Below are 19,119 nucleotides of genomic sequence, written 5' to 3'. Positions count from 1 at the left end.
GCTCACCAAGCCACCTTCCATCATTTATCAACAGTTCTGGCTAACTAGAGAGGTCCCAGTTGACTGGAGGTTAGCCAAAGTGATGCCCAGCTACAAGAAGGGCTGGAAGGAGGATTCAGGGAATTACTGGCCTGTCAGTCTGACCTTGGTGTTGTTATGGAGAAGAGCATCTTGAGTGCCATCACGTGGCAACCAGGACAACCAGGTGATCAGACCCAGCCAGCATGGGTTTAGGAAGAGCAGGTCCTGCTTGACTAACCTGATCTCTTTCTATGACAAGGTGACCAGCCTTTGACACCATCTTCCACAGCATTCTCCTTGAGTAACTGGCTGCTCATGGCTTGGACAGGTGTACTTTTCTTTGGCAAAAAAAGTGGCTAAATGACCAAGCCTGAAGAGTGATGGTGAATGGAGTTACATCCAGCTGGCAGCCAGTCAGTCACAACTGCTGTTCCCCAGGGCTCAGCACTGGGCCAGTTCCATTTAATAGCTTTATCAATTATTTGGATGAGGTGATGGAGTGCACCCTCAATAAATTTGCAAGCAACACCAAGCTGGGTGGGAATGCTAATCTGCTTGAGGGTAGGAAGGCTCTGCAGAGGGTTTTGCACAGGCTGGATCTATGGGCCGAGGCCAGCTGTCCGAGGTTCAAGGCTAAGTGCTGGGTCTTGCACTTGGGCCACAGCAACCCCATGCAACGCTACAGTAATCCTGTAGAGTGGCTGGAAAGCTGCCCGGCAGAAAAGGACCTGGGCGTGTTGGTTGATGGCCAGCTGAACATGAGCCAGCAGCGTGCCCGGGTGGCCAAGAAGGCCAACAGCATCCTGGCTTGTACCAGAAACAGTGTGGCCAGCAGGGCTAGGGAAGTGATGGTCCCCCTGTACTTGGCACTGGTGAGGCTGCTCCTTAAATCCCGTGTTCAGTTTTGGGTCCTTTACATCAAGAGGAATATAGAATGCTGGAGCATGTCCAGAGAAGGGCAGCAACTCTGTTGAAGGGTCCGGAGAGCAAATCTTAGGTGGAGGGGCTGTGGGAACTGGGGTAGTTTAGTCTGGAGAAGAGGAAACTCGGGGGGGAGATTGTAGGCAGGTTGTGGTAGGTCTCTTCTCCCAGATCACAAGCGATAGGACAAGAGGAAACAGCCTCAAGTTGTACCAGGGGAGGGACGTAGAGGTGCTGGAGCCTGTCCAGAGAAGGGCAACGGAGCTGGTGAAGGGTCTGGAGCACAAGTCTTATGAGGAGCAGCTGGGGGAACTGGGGTTGTTTAGCCTGGAGGAAAGGAGGCTCAGGGGGGACCTTACGGCTCTCTATGGCCACCTGAAAGAGGCTGTAGCAAGGTGGGTGTCAGTCTCTTCTCCCAGGTAACAAACACTAGGATGGGGGGAAACAGCCTGAAGTTGTGCCAGGGAGGGTTTAGATGGGATATTGGTAACCATTTCTTCACTGAAAGGGCTGTAAAGTATTGGAAGAGGCTGCCCGAGGCAGTGGTGGAATCACCATCCCTGGAGGTTTTTAAAAGATCTGCAGACACCTGGGGACAGGGTTCAGCGGTGGCCTTGGCTCTGCCGGGGTAACGCCTGGGCTGGGTTGTCTCGGGGTCTTTTCTAACCCGAGTCCGAGTCTAAATGCTGGCAGCCGGTGCTGCCACCTGGCGGTCCCAGCCTAGTCTGAATGCCTAGGAAACTGTAAGGAGACGGTATTTCCTATTCCTTTCACTACAATTAATGTTTTATTAGCAGGATTTTGTGATTATTACTGTGGACGGGAACTGAGGGGCTATGAAGACAAGGTACCTAGAGCTAGAACCTCTCACTAGAATCTGCTTTGGCTACAGCCCGTCAGGGCCTGCTTTCCCGAGTCCCCACACAGTGGGAGCAGAGCTCCGAGCCCTTCTCACGCCCAGGTGCTACTGCTATTAGATCCTTATTAAAAGCGTATTTTGTAACGCTTCACGGAAACGAATGAAAAGCAGTGCCAACACACAACGCCACGCATGACCACACACCAGGGCGCACTTTACAAAGGGCTGACTGACGGCAAGCCCGCAAGAGCGGCTGATGGCGGAGGCCCCGCCCCGCCCCCTCGGGCCCCGCCCCGCCCCCTCGGGCCCCGCCCCGCCCCCTCGGGCCCCGCCCCGCCCCCTCGGGCCCCGCCCCGCCCCCTCGGGCCCCGCCCCGCCCGCTGCCCAGCTGCCGCTGCCACCGTCCGCCCCCGCCGGCGGCCTAACGGCCGACCCAAGAGACAGGACCAGCGGCCCGCCTCTGGCAGCAGCCAATAAGAGGACGAGGAGAGTCGCCCACAGCCAATAGGGGCGCGGGGCTGCCGGGAGAGGCGGGGGCGGGGCTTTAGCAGCGCGGCCCGAAGGGCGGTGGGATGGGGAGTGGGGTTCTTCGGGCAAAGGATGGTTAAAAAGGTAAAATTCAGCATTGCGTGACATTTTAAATCCTGCACGATTCCATTCGCCGTCTCCGCACTGCATTGTGACGCGCAGGTAAGCGCGGCTGCGCAGGCCGTGGTGATGGCACTCCTGGGCGCGCACAGGCCGTGCAGGGAGGCAAGTTGGCCGAGGGCGGGGTGGGGAGCCGGTACCTGGAGCTACAAAGCCATGCTGGAACAGAGCGAGCAGATCAAGGGCAGGACCAGCAAAGCAGCTGTTCTTCAGTTCCTTCTCTCCATTCTGTAACTACTCACACCCGTACGAACGTGGATGTAAGCAGTCGGCATGGGCTTGACTCATGCCTGGCCACACAGGTAACTTCTGGTTGTGCACCTCATCAGCAAGTTTGATGTTTACAGCCCACAGGGTAGAGTACAGTTTCTTTTGTCATTGTCAGATGCTCAGTGGTGCATATGAAGTGCTTTATGTTTTGAAAGAAAGGTCTTCCATGCTGATCAGAGGGGCATGCTACTGCTTCAGCATTTACTCCTCCAGTTCAAAAGTTACATGAACTGATGATTGTTACCAGCTTCTTTCTCCCTCTTCTAAATGCAGGCATCAGCCTCCATCAACCTACCCACAGTCTCAACTCTGAAAACCTTTTCCACACCGTGCTATTGAGAGGCTGAGTAGCAAGATTCGGTGATGCATTAGTAAGCACTTGTTTTTCACCCTGCAGAGGGAAGCAAGGCAATGGGGTATCGGAGCAGAACACCATCCAATGCCTCTACAGTCTCACAGACCTGAAGCCTAACCTCCCACTCCTGCTGAACATAAACCCACAAGATCTACAGGATCCCACAGAGGTTATACAAGAAGCATAACTACAGCAGTGAAGAACATGCACTAAGGCGAAGCGAGTCCAGCTTTCCTGTTTCAAAACAAAACCAAAACAGGTTACTGTGCAGTGTGAACATTCAGTGATTGTGTAGCTCAGTCATGAGATCAACCTTGATCCAATTTTCATTTTTTTAGGTTCAAAAGCATACATGAATTTACTCACCTGTGAATTCAGCCAACGGTACTGTGTCGTTATTTGGATCAACTACTTGTCCAGCAACTAGGATCTAGAAAAACTGCTGCATACCTTCTCCTCTGCAGCTTTATATACTGAAATGGGTTAGAGCCAATGCCATAGAAGTTGGCAGTTTACCTTTAACAAAGCCTTCCCATTCCACTGGGCTCTAAACCTCACTCTCAAGGCCTAGATTTAGATGCACGGAAAAACTTAAGTGTGTAGTAAATTAAAAAATACATAGTGAGGGTCTGATTTTATTAAATGTTGATTTTCAACAATATTCAGCCGGGTGCTTAGAAAACACCAAAATTAATGAGGTTAAAAAGTTCTTCAGTGGCTTTAAGTATTATTTAGTATGAGAAAACTTGTTGTTTCTCATTATGCTCTTCAACTTAGATTTTTTTCAACCAGTTTCTAGTTAAGTGTACATTAGAGGAGTTAAGGCCAAATGTGTCCTGCATTTGCAGTCAAGTCTTTTCAGAAGTTATTTTCCCAATATATTTCTTCACATCCCACTGAACTACTACTTTGAGGGGGAAAAAAAGAGGAGTTAGAAGGTTCTTAATTGTATTCAGAAATACAACAAGTTGTGTAATTGGAACAAGTTTTCAGATACTAATGTTCCAGCTTAAACATATTAGGAATTGGTCTGCATTGCATGGCAAGTCATGACAAATGTTCAAGAGCAAAACAAGGTTTATTTTTGTTATGCAATCACCACTGTTCTAACCCAGTAGCAGTAAACATTCCCCGAAGAAAAACACACTTATACCAGACACCTTCACAACTCATGGTCCTAAGCAAATTCCACAATAAAGGACAGGGTTAGATACATGCAATAAGCATATTCACGTATCGGGAACTATTTTCAGCATTAACCCATTAAACTAGAATTATTATTCCCTATCTCCCACCAATAAAAAAAAAGGCTTTGTTAGACAAGCAGTTGTATTGAATTCACTTCCTTTTATTGCAGTGACATCCCCCTGGTACAAAGTATTAACTGCAATAATTACGTTAAAACATTAGAAAAGCATTTGTGTGTGACAGTTACAGTACAATGTCAAATCTCACATCTTCGAACCAAGTGGGCCATTACCCACTAACGCTCAGATCTTTAAATTGTTATTTTTAAATACGCAATGTCAGAAAAAGCATATAAAAAGAATGTATGTAAAAGGAAACCTAAATACAAGTGAACAAATAAATAGTTGATTTCCTCCAGCTATTACTGTCTTTCTAAATCCATACAAAGAAACCTAATCTATAGAAGGTATGAATTGCCACATGTAAGTGATTTCATTTTTCAAGTAATTAATCATGATTGGAGCAAAACTAAATTTGGTGTCAAAATCAAAGCAGAAGTTGGAGTGGCTGCCACTAACTGACATCTGCTGCAAACAATTGAAATTTTAGTGTAGCAAAAACCTTGAAACTTGACCTCGTGTCTGGCGTTAGTGGACTTCTGAGAGTGCATGTGAAAAGCATCCTACGTTATTTCACACACATTACCTTAACTATCCCCATATGCATATTTAGATATATTTTATATAATTTTATACACATATATGCATGTATACACACACTTCATTTGGTTTCTGTGTTACAGATCACAAGCAATGGTTTCCTGAATGGGCAAAACACCTTTTAAATAAGTGTACCTGCGCACATTTAACTTTTTTTTTTTAAAAAAAAAAACATAGCAGCACTAAGTCCATGCCTTACTGTCCATCTGTTCAAAAGAATGTAACCCACAAAGAATAAACATGGCAATGATTCCATATTCACAATGCGACTTCCTTACACCCTAGAAAACACTGTAAAACCTGTAATAGATATGTTGGTAATTTTGATCCCCACCCTCTTGCCTGGAAAGAAACAGTGCTTTTACTGCAAACTGTCTTAAGTTTATCATAAGAAGCTGGGTTCATGCTGGCGTCAGTTATCTCACAGCAGCACAACATGCATGGTTTTTTTCTTATTTTTTGAAGTGAAATTATTCATAGTCTCAAACCCAACAGACAAAAACAGCAAAAAGATTTTTTGCAGTTTACCAGGAACTTGGCAGCAGTGTATACTGCACTGTGTAGAATGTTTTTACTTTTAATGACTACTTGAACCTCTACCTTGCCACACGATTACGCTTCGTTCTTCAAAAGTGAACACTTACATTTGGCATAAAAATACCCTTTTTCTGCACATGCATAAATGAAAGTCACGCAACTGCTGATAAACTGATCCAGTAGCATGTCCAATGCAAGTATCAAAAACTTGTGACATGTTTTTTAAATTCCTAGTATATTTTGGATAGAAAGGATTACCTAAAAACAGTTCACATTACTAGCCCTCTATACAAAGGCTCAAGTGAAATTTCTTGTGTGGGTGTTCATAATAGACTGCATTATGAAGTTTTCAAAATATGCAATGAAAGGGCACACAAGATTGGCAGTTTCTTTATTGAACATAGAAAATATATAAAGCAGGATGTATGGAATAGATCTAAATTGATAGACAATCAAACCTGAGTATTATTTAATAAGACTAACTGTATTTTCTGACAACTGAATGAATTGACCTAAAAACATCTCCCCTGGTAACCAGTGGTCCTTTTAACCATTTGTTGAAAAATGCAAGAGAACTGTAGCTTTTACACTTTATATTGGATAGCAAGATTCCACATAGTGTTTACTGTTTTCTGTTAGATAGCATCACATTGCTTGTATTATCCCCATTCAAGCCTTTAAGCTGAGTTTTGTTTCAAAGTAAAGTGAAAGTGACACCAAACATAATAGGCTAAGAACTAGGACAGGTCTTTTTCTTTTCTTCTAATGCGTAGCAAGACAAAAAGCCTCAGCCAGTAAGATGAATTTAGTTTCATATTACAGTTACAGAACAAAGATTAACCAGTATCCTTTACCAAGGTAGCTAATGTTAGCTGTTTATTTTGGACTAGTGTCAAAGTAGTATACATTGTCAAATTTGAGAAAAGGATGCTCTCTGCTAGTAGAGTTAGTTTTATTTTAACTGTTACAAAACTTAGTAGCACAAAGTCTTGACAATAACATCAGGAGTTTTAGTTCAACTGACCTGCCCCAATTCTCACCTTTAAATCTAACAGATACAATAATAAAAAGCCAAAATCTTTCTGACAATAGAAAACGTACAGTACTAAGACCTAATAGCTCAATGGAAGAAGACTGAAAAGCAGCATTCATTTTTATTGTAACATGGAAGATACTAGAAACTAAAGGAAGTCTGATCTAAACTCTTAGTTGAAGGCAGATTTTGACATTCCATATAAATTTACAAAACAGGATGTATGGATGAGATTTGGTTAATTTCAGAAGGCACCTCAAGGCTAAAAGGCTTTTATAAATCTATAATCCTTTCATTGATTAAAAATAAAACATTTTATTGCTGCTATTCAAATAGCAAACAAAAAGCCTCTCTGTCTTCAGTCTAACAAGGAATCCTCCCCCATTAAGCAAGATTAAATTACAGAAAATATAGAATAAAACTGAAGATGTCACAACTTTAGAAATACAGTGACTTTCCTTGTGTGCTTTCAAGTCAGTGAAATAGTGAAAGAAGTCACTTTTTGCCTTTGTGATGTTAATATATCAACTGTCAGTCGCTCTCCCCTGGGCACTGAAGTACCATTTCATCATAGCTGTCCAATGTGCAGTACTCTTAGGAATAGAAGGTAAGAACACTCTGATGATTCCCACGAACAAGGAGAATTGGTGGCAGGTCTTTAGAAAGCGCTTCTAACCAGGCCATGTATAGTGCACTAGAAACTGCACCTTTTCGTGCAACTGGCAAACTCCTACAATTCACAAGGAAAAAAAGCATTCAACAATTAGAAAAACCTGCTGGAGTACAAGTCTTATCATAGAAATATGAAAGAACAACTCTGCAAAAAGGTAGATACAAGTTATCTTTCCTAACCTTTCTAGTTCTTGGTTATTTCCTCAGAATTCACTTAACGAGAGTTTGTACCTTAAGCACCACAGGCCTTTATGTCTGTTTGCCCCTCATTTCTGGCCTCTTACCACCATTTTGCATTCAGGTAGTTTCAAGCAGAATTCTCCTCAGTTGAAGACAGTTTCTTGAGAGCCTCTTCAAGATTTTAAACCACAGCTTTTTCTGACAATGCCAGATTGGTGCAGTCTAATATTCCTTCTCACAGTCCTTCCAAAACATGCCATACTCTTTTCTTTTGAAAAAACTACCATTTACCCTACTCAAACTTCACTTGTAGTACTTCTCCATGGAGCTCTGAAGCAGGCCTTTAAGGAAAACACAGCAAAGAAACCTGCAATGTGCATTCTGCCTGTTTACACCAGAAGTAATTCCATGGAAAGCCATCAGCAGGATGATGACTTAACTTTATCTAGAGAGATTTCCTAGAAAAAGAACTGAAAGGAAGGACCTGAAAGAGAGAGGAATAGTTGGCATGCAGGAGTGGAAAGAATGTGAGAATCCTGAGCTGCACTACAAACGTGGAGGTAATCACCTAAAACAGTAGATGAGAAACAGAAAATACACAGGCCATTTTTGTTCATCAGTATAGTAGCTCCATACTTCTAATAAATACTCGCAGCACTGAAACCTCCTTGAGTATTTCTATTCTATAATGCCAAGGCACAGGCTTTTTCCTATCGTGTATTTACATATATCTGTATTTCAAATTAAACAGTTCCATATCAGTAAGGCTAACAGTATAGTAATTTACTTACATGACAATTATGTTAGCGGTACTTGAATGTTCTTTCAGCAACTCATTTAGCCTAATCTGGCGATAGGTCTGTAATGAAAATGGAACTTCTTAGGGAAGATCTTTTACATAAAACTACAAAATGTTCATTTATTCATGAAAAATGAAAAACAGTTATGATCAATTGGTATGAGTCATTTACAGAAACCATGTACTTCCAGCTTGGTTTAGCAACTTGTTCACTTTTCTGAAATACCTATACATGCGAGACTGGGAGAGGAGGAAGCAGTAAGTCTAAAATGTGCAAATAAACCAAGTACTATGGAAGCCAAATTTAAGCTAGTTCCTCTAATAATTATACCATCCTCCATGGCTCCTGGAAACAAGAGCCCCTTATGCTCTCCTCAGGGTTCTTTTAACTATATATTCTATAAGCTTATAGTGAACAAGTCTTACAGAACTGAAGCCACATCTTCATTTGGTAAGCTTATCTCAATAATGGGCCTCTTTTTTTACTATCCTATGCCATCTTAACATCTGAAGTAGCTTCCTCATTAATTTTCAGTTCTCTTACATCAACTAGATTTCTAGCAAACATTTTGAGTTAACCATTTCTTAGAGTTCTGCTGTTCTCAGATGAGCTGAAATCTAGTTAGCCTGTGGGCTACTGTCTGTAGAAACCAGTTATCAGTAGACAAAAGAATAAATCATTTCAGTTACCTCACTGAAATGAGTTTTGGTGGTGTTTGTAGACATGAACACAGGAAGGCATCAAGCAGTTCATTAACTAACTATAAAGTAACTGTACTTCATAAAATCTTGCCCTCCCACCCCTTGGTAATAGGCAGTTATGAGATTTCTGCAGCAACTGCCAGTCAATTTGTACCTACCTGGTAGACTGACTCCTGCCTTCCCTGCCCCCACCACCGCCCCCGAATGCTTGCAATGCAGAGTGACCTATCATTCCCATTTCTTTTCTACTGCAAGTCCTCACAGGAGTTCTAAAAACCCAGGCAGGAAAAAGAAGATATGGGTGGAATATACTCAGGACCATCTTGAAGAATTTCACGTGACGAACTTTAACCAGTCTTTCTTTAGATACCTGAGCCTCCTCCACAGAAGCACTTGAGGAGTATCTCTGAAGTCTCTACTGCTTGGAAAAAATGTGAAACCTTTAACTGCTCCTTAACACCACAATCACATGTGGTGTGCTTTGTTGTTGTTTGTTGGGATTTTTTTTTTTTTGGGGGGGTGGGGGGGTTTATAACAAAGCAAAAAAATACTAGTTTGATCAAAAAAAATTAGTATAGACTGTATTATTGTAAAGTAACTGCTGAAATACTGTAGGAAAGCAGCTTAGCCCCCACCAATGCAGAAACATTTATTGCTTTTTTTGGTAAACCATCTAAATGGTTTTAAATGTTGCTTTCCATCAGCTATGCATAAAATCAGCTACAGATGACAAAGAATAGTAAGAATGAACTCTGTGATATCACATCACAAATGCAGTAGGAGAAAAAAATTTTAACATTTAATGTAAGACTAAAGAATACAGAACCTTTGTTTTGTAAAGCTCAAGTTCATTATCTGTTATCCTCCATGGTTCATCCTCCTTCATTTTATCTGCAATTTCTTGTTCTTTATCATCTTCATGAAGTCGGAAGGGCTCTATCATTTCTTCAAAAGCTGCAATACTGGAATGATTAAATGAACAGCCATATTAAAAAAGGTATGAGTCTGTATGTATCTATATGGTATCAGAAAGTAAGTTTTATTGCTGTTTAAAAATAAGTGAACTGAAATTTTTTCACTACCAATTGCAGTTAGAACACCACATCAGCTATTTGTATATGCAAACACTGCAATTCAGCAAACAACTAGGAACATCTACAGGAGCCCTCACCATTCACCATGCAACTAAATATAGTTTTAGCAACTTTAAAAAAAAAAAAAAGACCAAAAACTGTTACTAGCCTTTTACTTGAATTTTGAAAGTTGAAGAGTACTACCTTGAAAAATGTATAGCTACTACCAATAGCTTCTTCAGAATTAAATTTGAAAAACAAGTTTGTGTCACAAAAAAATATCTATCAAATCTCATACTAGTGCCATTAGGATTTTGGCTTTGATATTTTTATTTTGCTTCTTTTTAATCTTTCCAGTACAATCTGAAAGCCACATTCAAATGCAAATACATAGCCATCTTGTTTAGTCTTCCTGTTGCACTCCTTAGAAGATGAAGTATTACTTTGAATTTACTTGAACTCTAGCAAGAATTTTGAAAGAAAACCTTCTGAAGACCAGAGGCATTCATTTCTACCAGAAAGAACAACTTAACATTACCCTACTTTCTCTACCCACATAAGCATATCTGAACAGCAAACAAAGGTTGCCACAAGTTATGAAAGTAACTTGTCTTTGAATAGCTCCAGCATGTGAGATGTGAGAAAAATAAACTAGGTTTTTAGCAGAATATACTGAAATGTATGCCTTGTATCCAATGAAATAACTGCATTTTTATGCTATGCGAATGGCTTTTTTACAAAGATGACAAAAAGTATTGCCAATCTTCTGTGGTTGCAAATTACAGTGTGTTAAATTTAACAAACATTAAGGAATACCCCTTAGGATATATAGCCATATCAGTATATGTAATGTGTAGCTTCCATATAATTAAACATTCACCCATGCCCATTTTCTAACTGAGGTGGTTCCTCTTCCTCCAGGAAACCTACTAAAAAACCATCTTTTTTTCTCCCCATGGCAGTCTTCCCTGAAGTAATTTGACACAATGACTTCACCTTCATCAAAAGCGAAAAATCAAATGCCATCTGCTATCTTTTGGCTTTAAAAAAAAAGACATTTTTAACAATATTCTGTTATACAGCACAGCAGCTGTGAAAAATAAAATGAACTTCCTCAACTTAGTTTACAGGTATTTTTAATGCCAATTGTATCTTAGGAAGCTTTTGGATATTTTATGGAGACTGTATCCATAGAGATCAGAAAAATGCTCTCAGAAGAACTAACTTCTGGATCACTTTATGAAATAAAAATAACTCCACCTAATTCTACAATCTCAACTTTTTATGCATAAAGGTGTGCTACCTCTGAGTTTCCACATTTTACAGTAGCAGGCTCCCAGGAGCAAAGACATCCAGAAGTATCAGAGCACCAGAAGCACCCTACTGTTCTATTTGCTTGGTATATTGTTTACATCTAAGAAAAGGTGATTAAAAAAGCAGGGTATAAAAGAATGTGCATTAGCATTTACCATCTGCAGAAGTTGTAAACCATTATTTCCTAATTTGCATAACATGTCAAATTATTCAGATACATGCATATCTATGTAAAAGATATTTTTACAACCTTTACGTACTCAAGAACACCTGAAGGGGAAGGAGGATGATATTTTTAGAACTTACACATTCTGTTATAAATTTGTACTGAAAGCCATCTACAATTAATATACTTTAAACTTGAAAATCAGAAGACATCACATGCATGATGATTCCAGTGTAAATTAAAAGTCCAAGCAATTACAAAAAAAAAAAATTCAGGCTGTTTGAAGAGCAAGCTTTGTTACATTAAACTAAGATTCCAAGTAACATATTTTTGTGAGCATTTCTCTTTTTAAAGATGGCTCCATCAAATAGGGTTTTTTAATTGCATTTTTCTAAATTTATTATTACATTCTAAGGACCAGAGATTCAAAAAATACAAAATTCTATGTTCTTGGATGTAGGAGTTATTGCTTAGTTTATTTCATGCATTTTTATGAAACACTGGATGTCATAAGAACTACTCTTATCGAAACTGTTACGTAGGAAAGAATGAGGTATTCTAAATTCATGAAAAGCATCAAGAATTCAACTCAAAAACAAGCTGGGTATTTTTGAGACTTACTTTTCTTTCTTTGGCTTAGTATTAATATCCCCAAGAACCATAATGTCCAAGAAGTCTATCCGAAATTTGCTGAGCAAAGTAGCCATCCTGCATCAGGAAAAACCCAAGCCTTTATGCATGATCAGATTTTTAATTATTCCACAGCATAAACAGATGGTAATAAAAACACTAGTTTAAGAGAAAAGCATCTGAAATGTAATGGGTGTTGTGTGTGTGAATAATCAAAGGAACCAGGTATATAGTTATAAATCAACAACATACTTGCGGGCTGGGGGAATTAAGACCATAAAACTAAGAGAAGAGCTCTCTCCCTTAAAGACAACCTCAGGAAATATTCGAAAAAGAAAATGTTAAGTGTCAAACAATAGTACAGAAGAATTAGTTTAAGTTGAGGTATCTCATCCAAAACAATCTAAGTTTGCCCTTGTGGGCAAGAAGGCCAATGGGATCCTGAGGTGCATTAGGAAGAATATGGACAGCAGGTCGAGGGAGGTGATCCTTCCCCTTAGCTTTGCCCTGGTGAGGTCCCATCAGGAGTGCTGTGCCCAGTGCTGGGCTCCCCAGGTCAAGAGAGACAGGGAGCTGCTGCAGAGGGTCCAGCAGAGGGCTGTGAAGATGATGAGGGGATGGAGCATCTCCCTTTTGAGGAAAGGCTGAGAGAGCTGGGCCTGTGTAGCCTGGAGAAGGGAAGACAGAGGGGATCTTATCAATGCATACAAATATCTTCAGGGCAGGTGTCAGGAGATGGGGCCAGGCTCTTTTCAGTGGTGCCCAGTGACAGGACAAAGGGCAACAGAAATACTTCTGTACTTTGAGGGTGGCAGAGCACTGGAACAGGCTGCCCCAGAGAGGCTGTGGAGTCTCCTGCTCTTGAGATACTCAAAACCAGCCTGGATGTGACTGTGCAACCTGCTCCAGACAAACCTGCTTTAGCAGGGGGTCAGACTAGATGATGTCCAGAGGTCCCTTCCAAACCTGACCATTCTGTGATTCTATGAAATGGAACTTTTTGGAGAAAGAGAATAGAGTATGATTACACCCCAACCAAAGAAAAACTGAAAGAAGACTACTAGAAAGAGAAAGTAATCTGTGTAACACGCTCTATCAGCATTTGAAGTGGAATATTTAAAGGTAAACTTACGCTCTTCTGTCATGATCAATCCTGTTTATTTTTCCACCAATGAACACTCTGATCTTACATTCTTTCCACTTCTTTTTGGTTGTAAGAAGATAAGGAATCAACAGTGTCAAACCTGCGTTTTGACCAGAATTCGGGAATGATTCAGAAAACACAGCATCATGTTAAGAGTTTAACAGTACAGATTTGTAGCCTATATGTGAACTGACCAGAAGATAACAATTAAAAATCACATCAATCATTTTTTTCAACATTTGTTTTTAAAGTATAAAGCACATTACCTCCATCATCGAAGAGCCACCAAACATCAATATTGCTTTTGCCTTGTTTCTTCTGAAACTGAGTACTAGCATCAAGAAGTCTTTGGTCAGCCAAGTTTAAAGGAGAAGATGGTCTCTTTGAATCTGAAAAAAAGTATGATGAAATATCATTTTTGAAGGGTTTTGCTTAGTCATCTTGAAATTCATCAGGTCAACTTCTTAGTATTTCTAAATAATATTTTTTTCTCTACGTTTAAATAAAAATAATTTCTCCCCCCTGAACCCAATTACAAATTTTGATTGAACAGATATAAATTGAGCTATATTTAGGGATTCTGCAAACTCATAACTTCAGCAGTTAGATTTAAATCTCAACATCATTTAGCAGACATTTGATAAATAAAGGTTCTGTACAATCTTTATACAGTCATTTGCCCGGACAATTTAACTGGCTTTAGAGCATCAGACCATGCACTGTTGCTACCTCTTGCAAATGACAGAACTTTCCTGGAAACATGTATATACTAATTGACAAGAAAAGAGCTTAGGAGATGGCATTTACTTCCTTCCTTAAATCAATTTTTCTTTAAGCATGTAGTGAAAATAAAAGCTGGTTCTGCATATTGAAATTCTGTCTTTTGCAACAAGTACTGTTTTTTATGTGCAAGGCTCTGAAGCACAGTATAGGGCTATTTTGCATAACAAAATTACTGAGAACAAGACAACAATGGCATTTTCAATTAGATTAATACAGGTAAATATATTTTTTACAACTATAGAAAAACCTCAGCCCTTTCCCTTACTTAAAACCTCAGTTTGAACACAAGCCAGGAGTTTGATATTCATCTCAGTTCTTATTTTATTAGGAATTTTTAAATATGGAGTACATCTGTGCCTGATTTACATTAATGTACTACTTTACTGCATACTGGGACTTCTTCCAAACTGTCATCTTGTGCTTCAAGATGCAATCTCACTTTCCATTATTAAAAACACAACAGTTTCTAGCTGTTGAAATTATGAAGACAGTGTCAGAAGAGTTAAATGAATCTTAGTTAAGGCAAAAATATTTGCCTAACTCAAAAGTCATCTGAAATAAAACAGGAAGTAAAACCTGCTCAATTCCTCTCTCAAAATGCTGTTTACCTGAATGACTACTTTGCATTATTTCAGATGTTAAATCTTACTGAATGGCTGTATTATGCCTTACTTTGCAAACTATTGAACAATTCCAAGTAACAGGCAACAAAGACTTCTTTAGAAGAGCTACTGAATAGACTGATAGAGCACTTCTACTATACCATTAGATAGTATTTCCTTTATTCCTAAATCAAGTAAGGACCCAGTCACAATACCTGAGAAACAGAGAAATAAGCAAACTCCTGAATGTGTTTCTAACATTACTTAAGAACAAAAGTTAAAAAAAAAATATGAGGAAAAAAATATATCTAACATTTGTATCTTAAACACATGCACAACAAGTAGCAACTTGTTCTGGGAATTTCCAAAGTTGCATTTTCCATAGCCCGATCCGTAAAGATGAAGCACATTCTAAAGCAAGTATGAAGAAACTAGTTAACACTGCATGGTTGATATATTCCTCCCTCTCTCTCCCTCTTTGATGTGTGGAAAGAAGTACAAAAGGAAAACTGAAATTAACAATGCAAAAGAATGATTTAACACAAAAAGGTGGAAAATGCCTGCCTTTTTTCAACAGTGGTTGTGCTGGAGCCTTTCCATCCTCGTCCTCCTCTGGAAAAATTTTAAAGATACAAAATAAAAAGATTAATTTCTTCTATGATGTTAATGAAAACACACTACTAGTGTACAGTAAAAAAATAGAAAATAAAGATGTAGAATGAAATGGATTTTGATACAAAGAAAAACACACAAATGCAGTCTATAAGATCCTGAGATTTATTTTTACTTTATAAAAAAAAAAAAATCCCATTGCTTACTTAACTATTAAGTCACTTCAAGCTTTTACTCTAAAAAGAAGAGGAAAGTTCGTTATTGTCCTGAATGATATCCTGAATGATTTGCATCTGTACATTAATATACTAGTCTGAGGTAAAAAGCCCTTCATAAATTTAGCAGCCTTCGAATCACACTTAATTATATAGATGGGTGGCACAATTCTCAAGCAATTTTTAATGCATGTGAAACTCATTCACAATTCATTGTCTAACACATTTTATTTAGGGGACCAGATGTTAAAGATCTATTTTTAATACTGGTAAGCTTTTAACCAAAGTACTTAAGTAATTAGACATCGATGGCTAGAAAAGCATGACAGACTTCTGTTCACAGACAAAAGAATCCCTTAAGTAATTTCCCCTCACCAAGTTTCCCTTGGTGAGGGGAAAGGGGAACTGAGGAGGGCATGAGAAGAGTGAAAGAGTAAAAATCTCAAATTTTATCTCTAACTAGCAAGTTACCTTTATGTAGAGTGGGAGGTCTCTCACTAGATGATGGAGTAAAAGCTATAGAAGTGTCTATCTCAGCCTTCTTGCTATAATCCACTTTTACTATGACATCCTTGGTACATGGAGATTTTTCCTGGGATGACAGTAACTCTTCTTTAAGAAAGCAAAAAAACACGTTGTAAACCAATTGTTCCAAATGATACTGCTAGAGGTATGTGACTATACTGAGACTGTTCACAGTTGGTTAAACTCTACTGCAACTGTTACGCTATGGCAAAAAGAGACGGGGGTAAAAAAAGGCAAAAACAAAAAAAAAATCTTATAGGAACTCCTTGAGAGTACAGAGAGGCTCCAACTCTGAGCAGAGCTGTAATTTCCTGCTACTTTCTTGCCAAATTTTGGATGTTGATTGAATTGCCACAAGCTAAACATAACACAGAGGTAGCCAATACTAAGGAAATACGACCAGGGGAAGAAAAATTTACTTGATAAAACATTTCCCATTTCTACTCCAACTCCAAGAGGAAGATGAGCCTTAGACAAGGCCCAGACTAAGTATGTGTCTCAACCAAATTTTCTTTCCAGGTGGCTTCAGTGGAGCTACTTGGTAGCTGTCAGGGTTAAAGCAAACTCACAGACTCTAGTAGATGCTAAGACCCTTCTGACATCTTGTTGTTTTATCTCCCAGCCTTCCCAACTATGTTGTTTTCACACTGCAGGTTCATTCCTTGCTGTTTCTCATAATCCCTTTGCTCTACACAGTCACAGGCTCTTTGCCCCTCTCTAAATCTTATGACATTCATATGTTTCCAGTGAAGGAACAATCCTCCCATCTTTCAGGAGGATGCCCCCTCCTACAGAGCTTATGTCACAACCGTTCTTCCTCACTGTAGCAATGTTGTATGGAGCAAGCTACAAACAAATCAGATGTTACCAATTCAGTAGACAGTTGCCACTAAAGCTCACAGGCTTTCTTCATTATTCTGCTTGAAGTTTAATTAAAATTATACCATTAGGCTTAAGACCACTACCTACAAAGCATAACAGTCCTCTACATTGAAAATAGAAAACCTTTCCAAACTTTAGAGATCTCAACAATAGTAGTTAAACTAGTGTGTATAGAGGTTGGCTACCCACGCCAGATGCACAGCATTCTTGGAGCATACAACTTTTGTTGTGATTTTCATAATTTCTAGACTGGCCAAATACTTCATACCAATTTGGCAGCCTCTAATTTATCAGTTTCAGTAAAAACAGTAAATCCTTGGAAGCAACTATATACAGTGCACCAACACAGAAAATTTAAGCACACAGAAAACCAAGCTCTGCTGCTGAACATGGGTTATTCTTATTTTATGTTTCAGACTTGACAATTTCAGTGATTTTTGTTCTGGAAGAGTAGTGTTTTGGTTTGTTTTTTAAAAATAACTTATCTTCAGTTAGTATTTTCAAAAAGCAGTATTAGAAGGGAATTAGAACAGCTAATCACCACATGAACAAAGTCTTACCTTGGCCCTGAAGGTGAGAAATGTCGAGACCCTCCTTTAAGCGGATAACAACTACACCATACTGAATGTCAAAGGCATCACTAAACGAAAGAAACAAAAAATGTTATAACTTTTCCTTCCCCAAGGACCTCTTTACACACCCTCTTTGAGGAAATTCCAGAGATTAAACACTGCTATTTAAATTCACAAATTATACGTTTGTGTTCAATTCACTGATGCCGTTGATAATTTGGAATTGAAACTGAAATTAACACCATACCCTGAAGAGAAACACATAGAAAAGACACATTTTCCTTCTCCTCCCTCTCCCCCTACTATGTACACAGCAATAAAATAAAAGCAACATAAACACGTTTGTCCAGTCCTGTATAGAAGATGACAAGATACACTCAGAAATCTAAATTTATCTCCCCCATCAATAAAGGGTTGGTTTTTTTTGAGTAGACTACTTGATTTGAGCTTGACATCGTTCCAAAACATTCGGGTAGTTAACAACGTCTATGAAGTTGTGAATCAGAATCACATTAGCTGTAAGTTAGCTATAACTTGCATATTCCCATTCTATTTGATCAGGAAGGAACTCGCTCCTTTAAAAATTAAAGGGGGAAAACAACATTATTGTAGAAACAAGCAAAAAACCTGAATTGCTGCATAAAAGTGGAGTAAAATGAAAGACAGGAAAAACCCCAAGATATAAGACAGAAAAACATGAATTTAACTATACCATACAGTTTGCATGAGCCATTAATAATCAGTCCTTTAAGTATAAATATCTCACTACAAGCAACCATATATTTAGAGAACTCCCTCCCATGTAATTTCCATAGACAGGAATTTCTCAAGATTTCTCTCTTTAGACACAGAAAGATGATTAGAAATGTTCACTGTATCAACATATTCCATCATAAAGATAATTGAGGTTGATTTAAGAAAATGTTTTATCCATCAGCAAACTTTTTAAATTTATTAGTTTGTTAAAGTTGTACAGATTAGATTTCTATTGTGTGCTTCAGAAACTTTCAATTTCCTAAAGATTTTTCAGAAATACACTTGACCTGCAGCTATTACCTCCTGACACTTCTCTTTCAGGATGTAACTTAATGGCCTTGACAGGTCTTCCAGCACAAGGCATTCCAAAACACAATTGGAGAAAAAGAAAAAACTAAGAACTAACCCAACACGTTTCTTCATTTTTTATTGCATTTGGTGTTCTGTCTTTTCTCTTCATGAGCTGAGAGAGTGGGAGGGTATGATTTTTTTTCCTCTTCTAGTCTCTGCCTGTAATCCCCCATTCTCTCTCTTTTAAATGCACAGTAAATGAGAAGTGTAAAGCACAAATAAAGTGGGACAAGCAACACTTACGGAAAACAAAAAAATCTTCTGTTTACACGCAAGGAGCAAGTTTTGGTTTTCTTGTTACGTAGCACAAGTTATTCTATCAAATTTTTCAGCTAGAATTGGTCTGCCTTTCAGTACTGTCAAGTTATACCGGGATTTCCTTTCCCATCTCTTTTTGGCCACTATATGACTTTGGGTGTCAGTGCTGTGTGTCTTGAAGTATTTTTTGTGTAAGAGAGCAAGAAAACGTTTAAGAGTGGATTCATTCACTGCTACACTTAATCTGAACAGAAGTAGTATTGGGAAAACCCTGCTTTCAATAAAACATGTGCTTTACAGAATTCAGCAGACTGGCGCATAAAACACTAGGC

General features: G+C 39.1%; 1 protein-coding gene and 1 long non-coding RNA gene across 2 annotated transcripts in view; one reads left to right on the top strand and one right to left on the bottom strand.

Moving 5' to 3' along the window:
• The first annotated feature begins 2,364 nt into the window (after nucleotides 1-2,364).
• On the top strand, nucleotides 2,365-5,138 carry LOC119141299. The gene is made up of 2 exons (XR_005101895.1): nucleotides 2,365-2,491; nucleotides 3,117-5,138. It is a non-coding gene; the product is annotated as an uncharacterized LOC119141299 (long non-coding RNA).
• A 754-nt stretch (nucleotides 5,139-5,892) lies between these two features.
• Nucleotides 5,893-19,119, bottom strand: part of SLC12A2 (solute carrier family 12 member 2) — a 60,338-nt gene continuing 47,111 nt past the window's right edge. Inside the window, exons 19-27 of the mRNA XM_037373494.1 lie at nucleotides 17,411-17,490; nucleotides 15,915-16,055; nucleotides 15,181-15,228; nucleotides 13,498-13,620; nucleotides 13,220-13,331; nucleotides 12,079-12,165; nucleotides 9,731-9,866; nucleotides 8,195-8,262; nucleotides 5,893-7,281 (exon numbers count right to left, since the gene is read on the bottom strand). Coding sequence (XP_037229391.1) covers nucleotides 7,146-7,281; nucleotides 8,195-8,262; nucleotides 9,731-9,866; nucleotides 12,079-12,165; nucleotides 13,220-13,331; nucleotides 13,498-13,620; nucleotides 15,181-15,228; nucleotides 15,915-16,055; nucleotides 17,411-17,490 — 931 coding nt within the window. The 3' untranslated portion in view covers nucleotides 5,893-7,145. The remainder of the gene's footprint in view (nucleotides 7,282-8,194; nucleotides 8,263-9,730; nucleotides 9,867-12,078; nucleotides 12,166-13,219; nucleotides 13,332-13,497; nucleotides 13,621-15,180; nucleotides 15,229-15,914; nucleotides 16,056-17,410; nucleotides 17,491-19,119) is intronic.

The sequence above is a fragment of the Falco rusticolus genome, chromosome Z, assembly GCF_015220075.1.
Source record: "Falco rusticolus isolate bFalRus1 chromosome Z, bFalRus1.pri, whole genome shotgun sequence".
Taxonomy (NCBI): Eukaryota; Metazoa; Chordata; class Aves; order Falconiformes; family Falconidae; genus Falco; species Falco rusticolus.
This window is presented reverse-complemented; position numbering and strand designations above follow the sequence as displayed.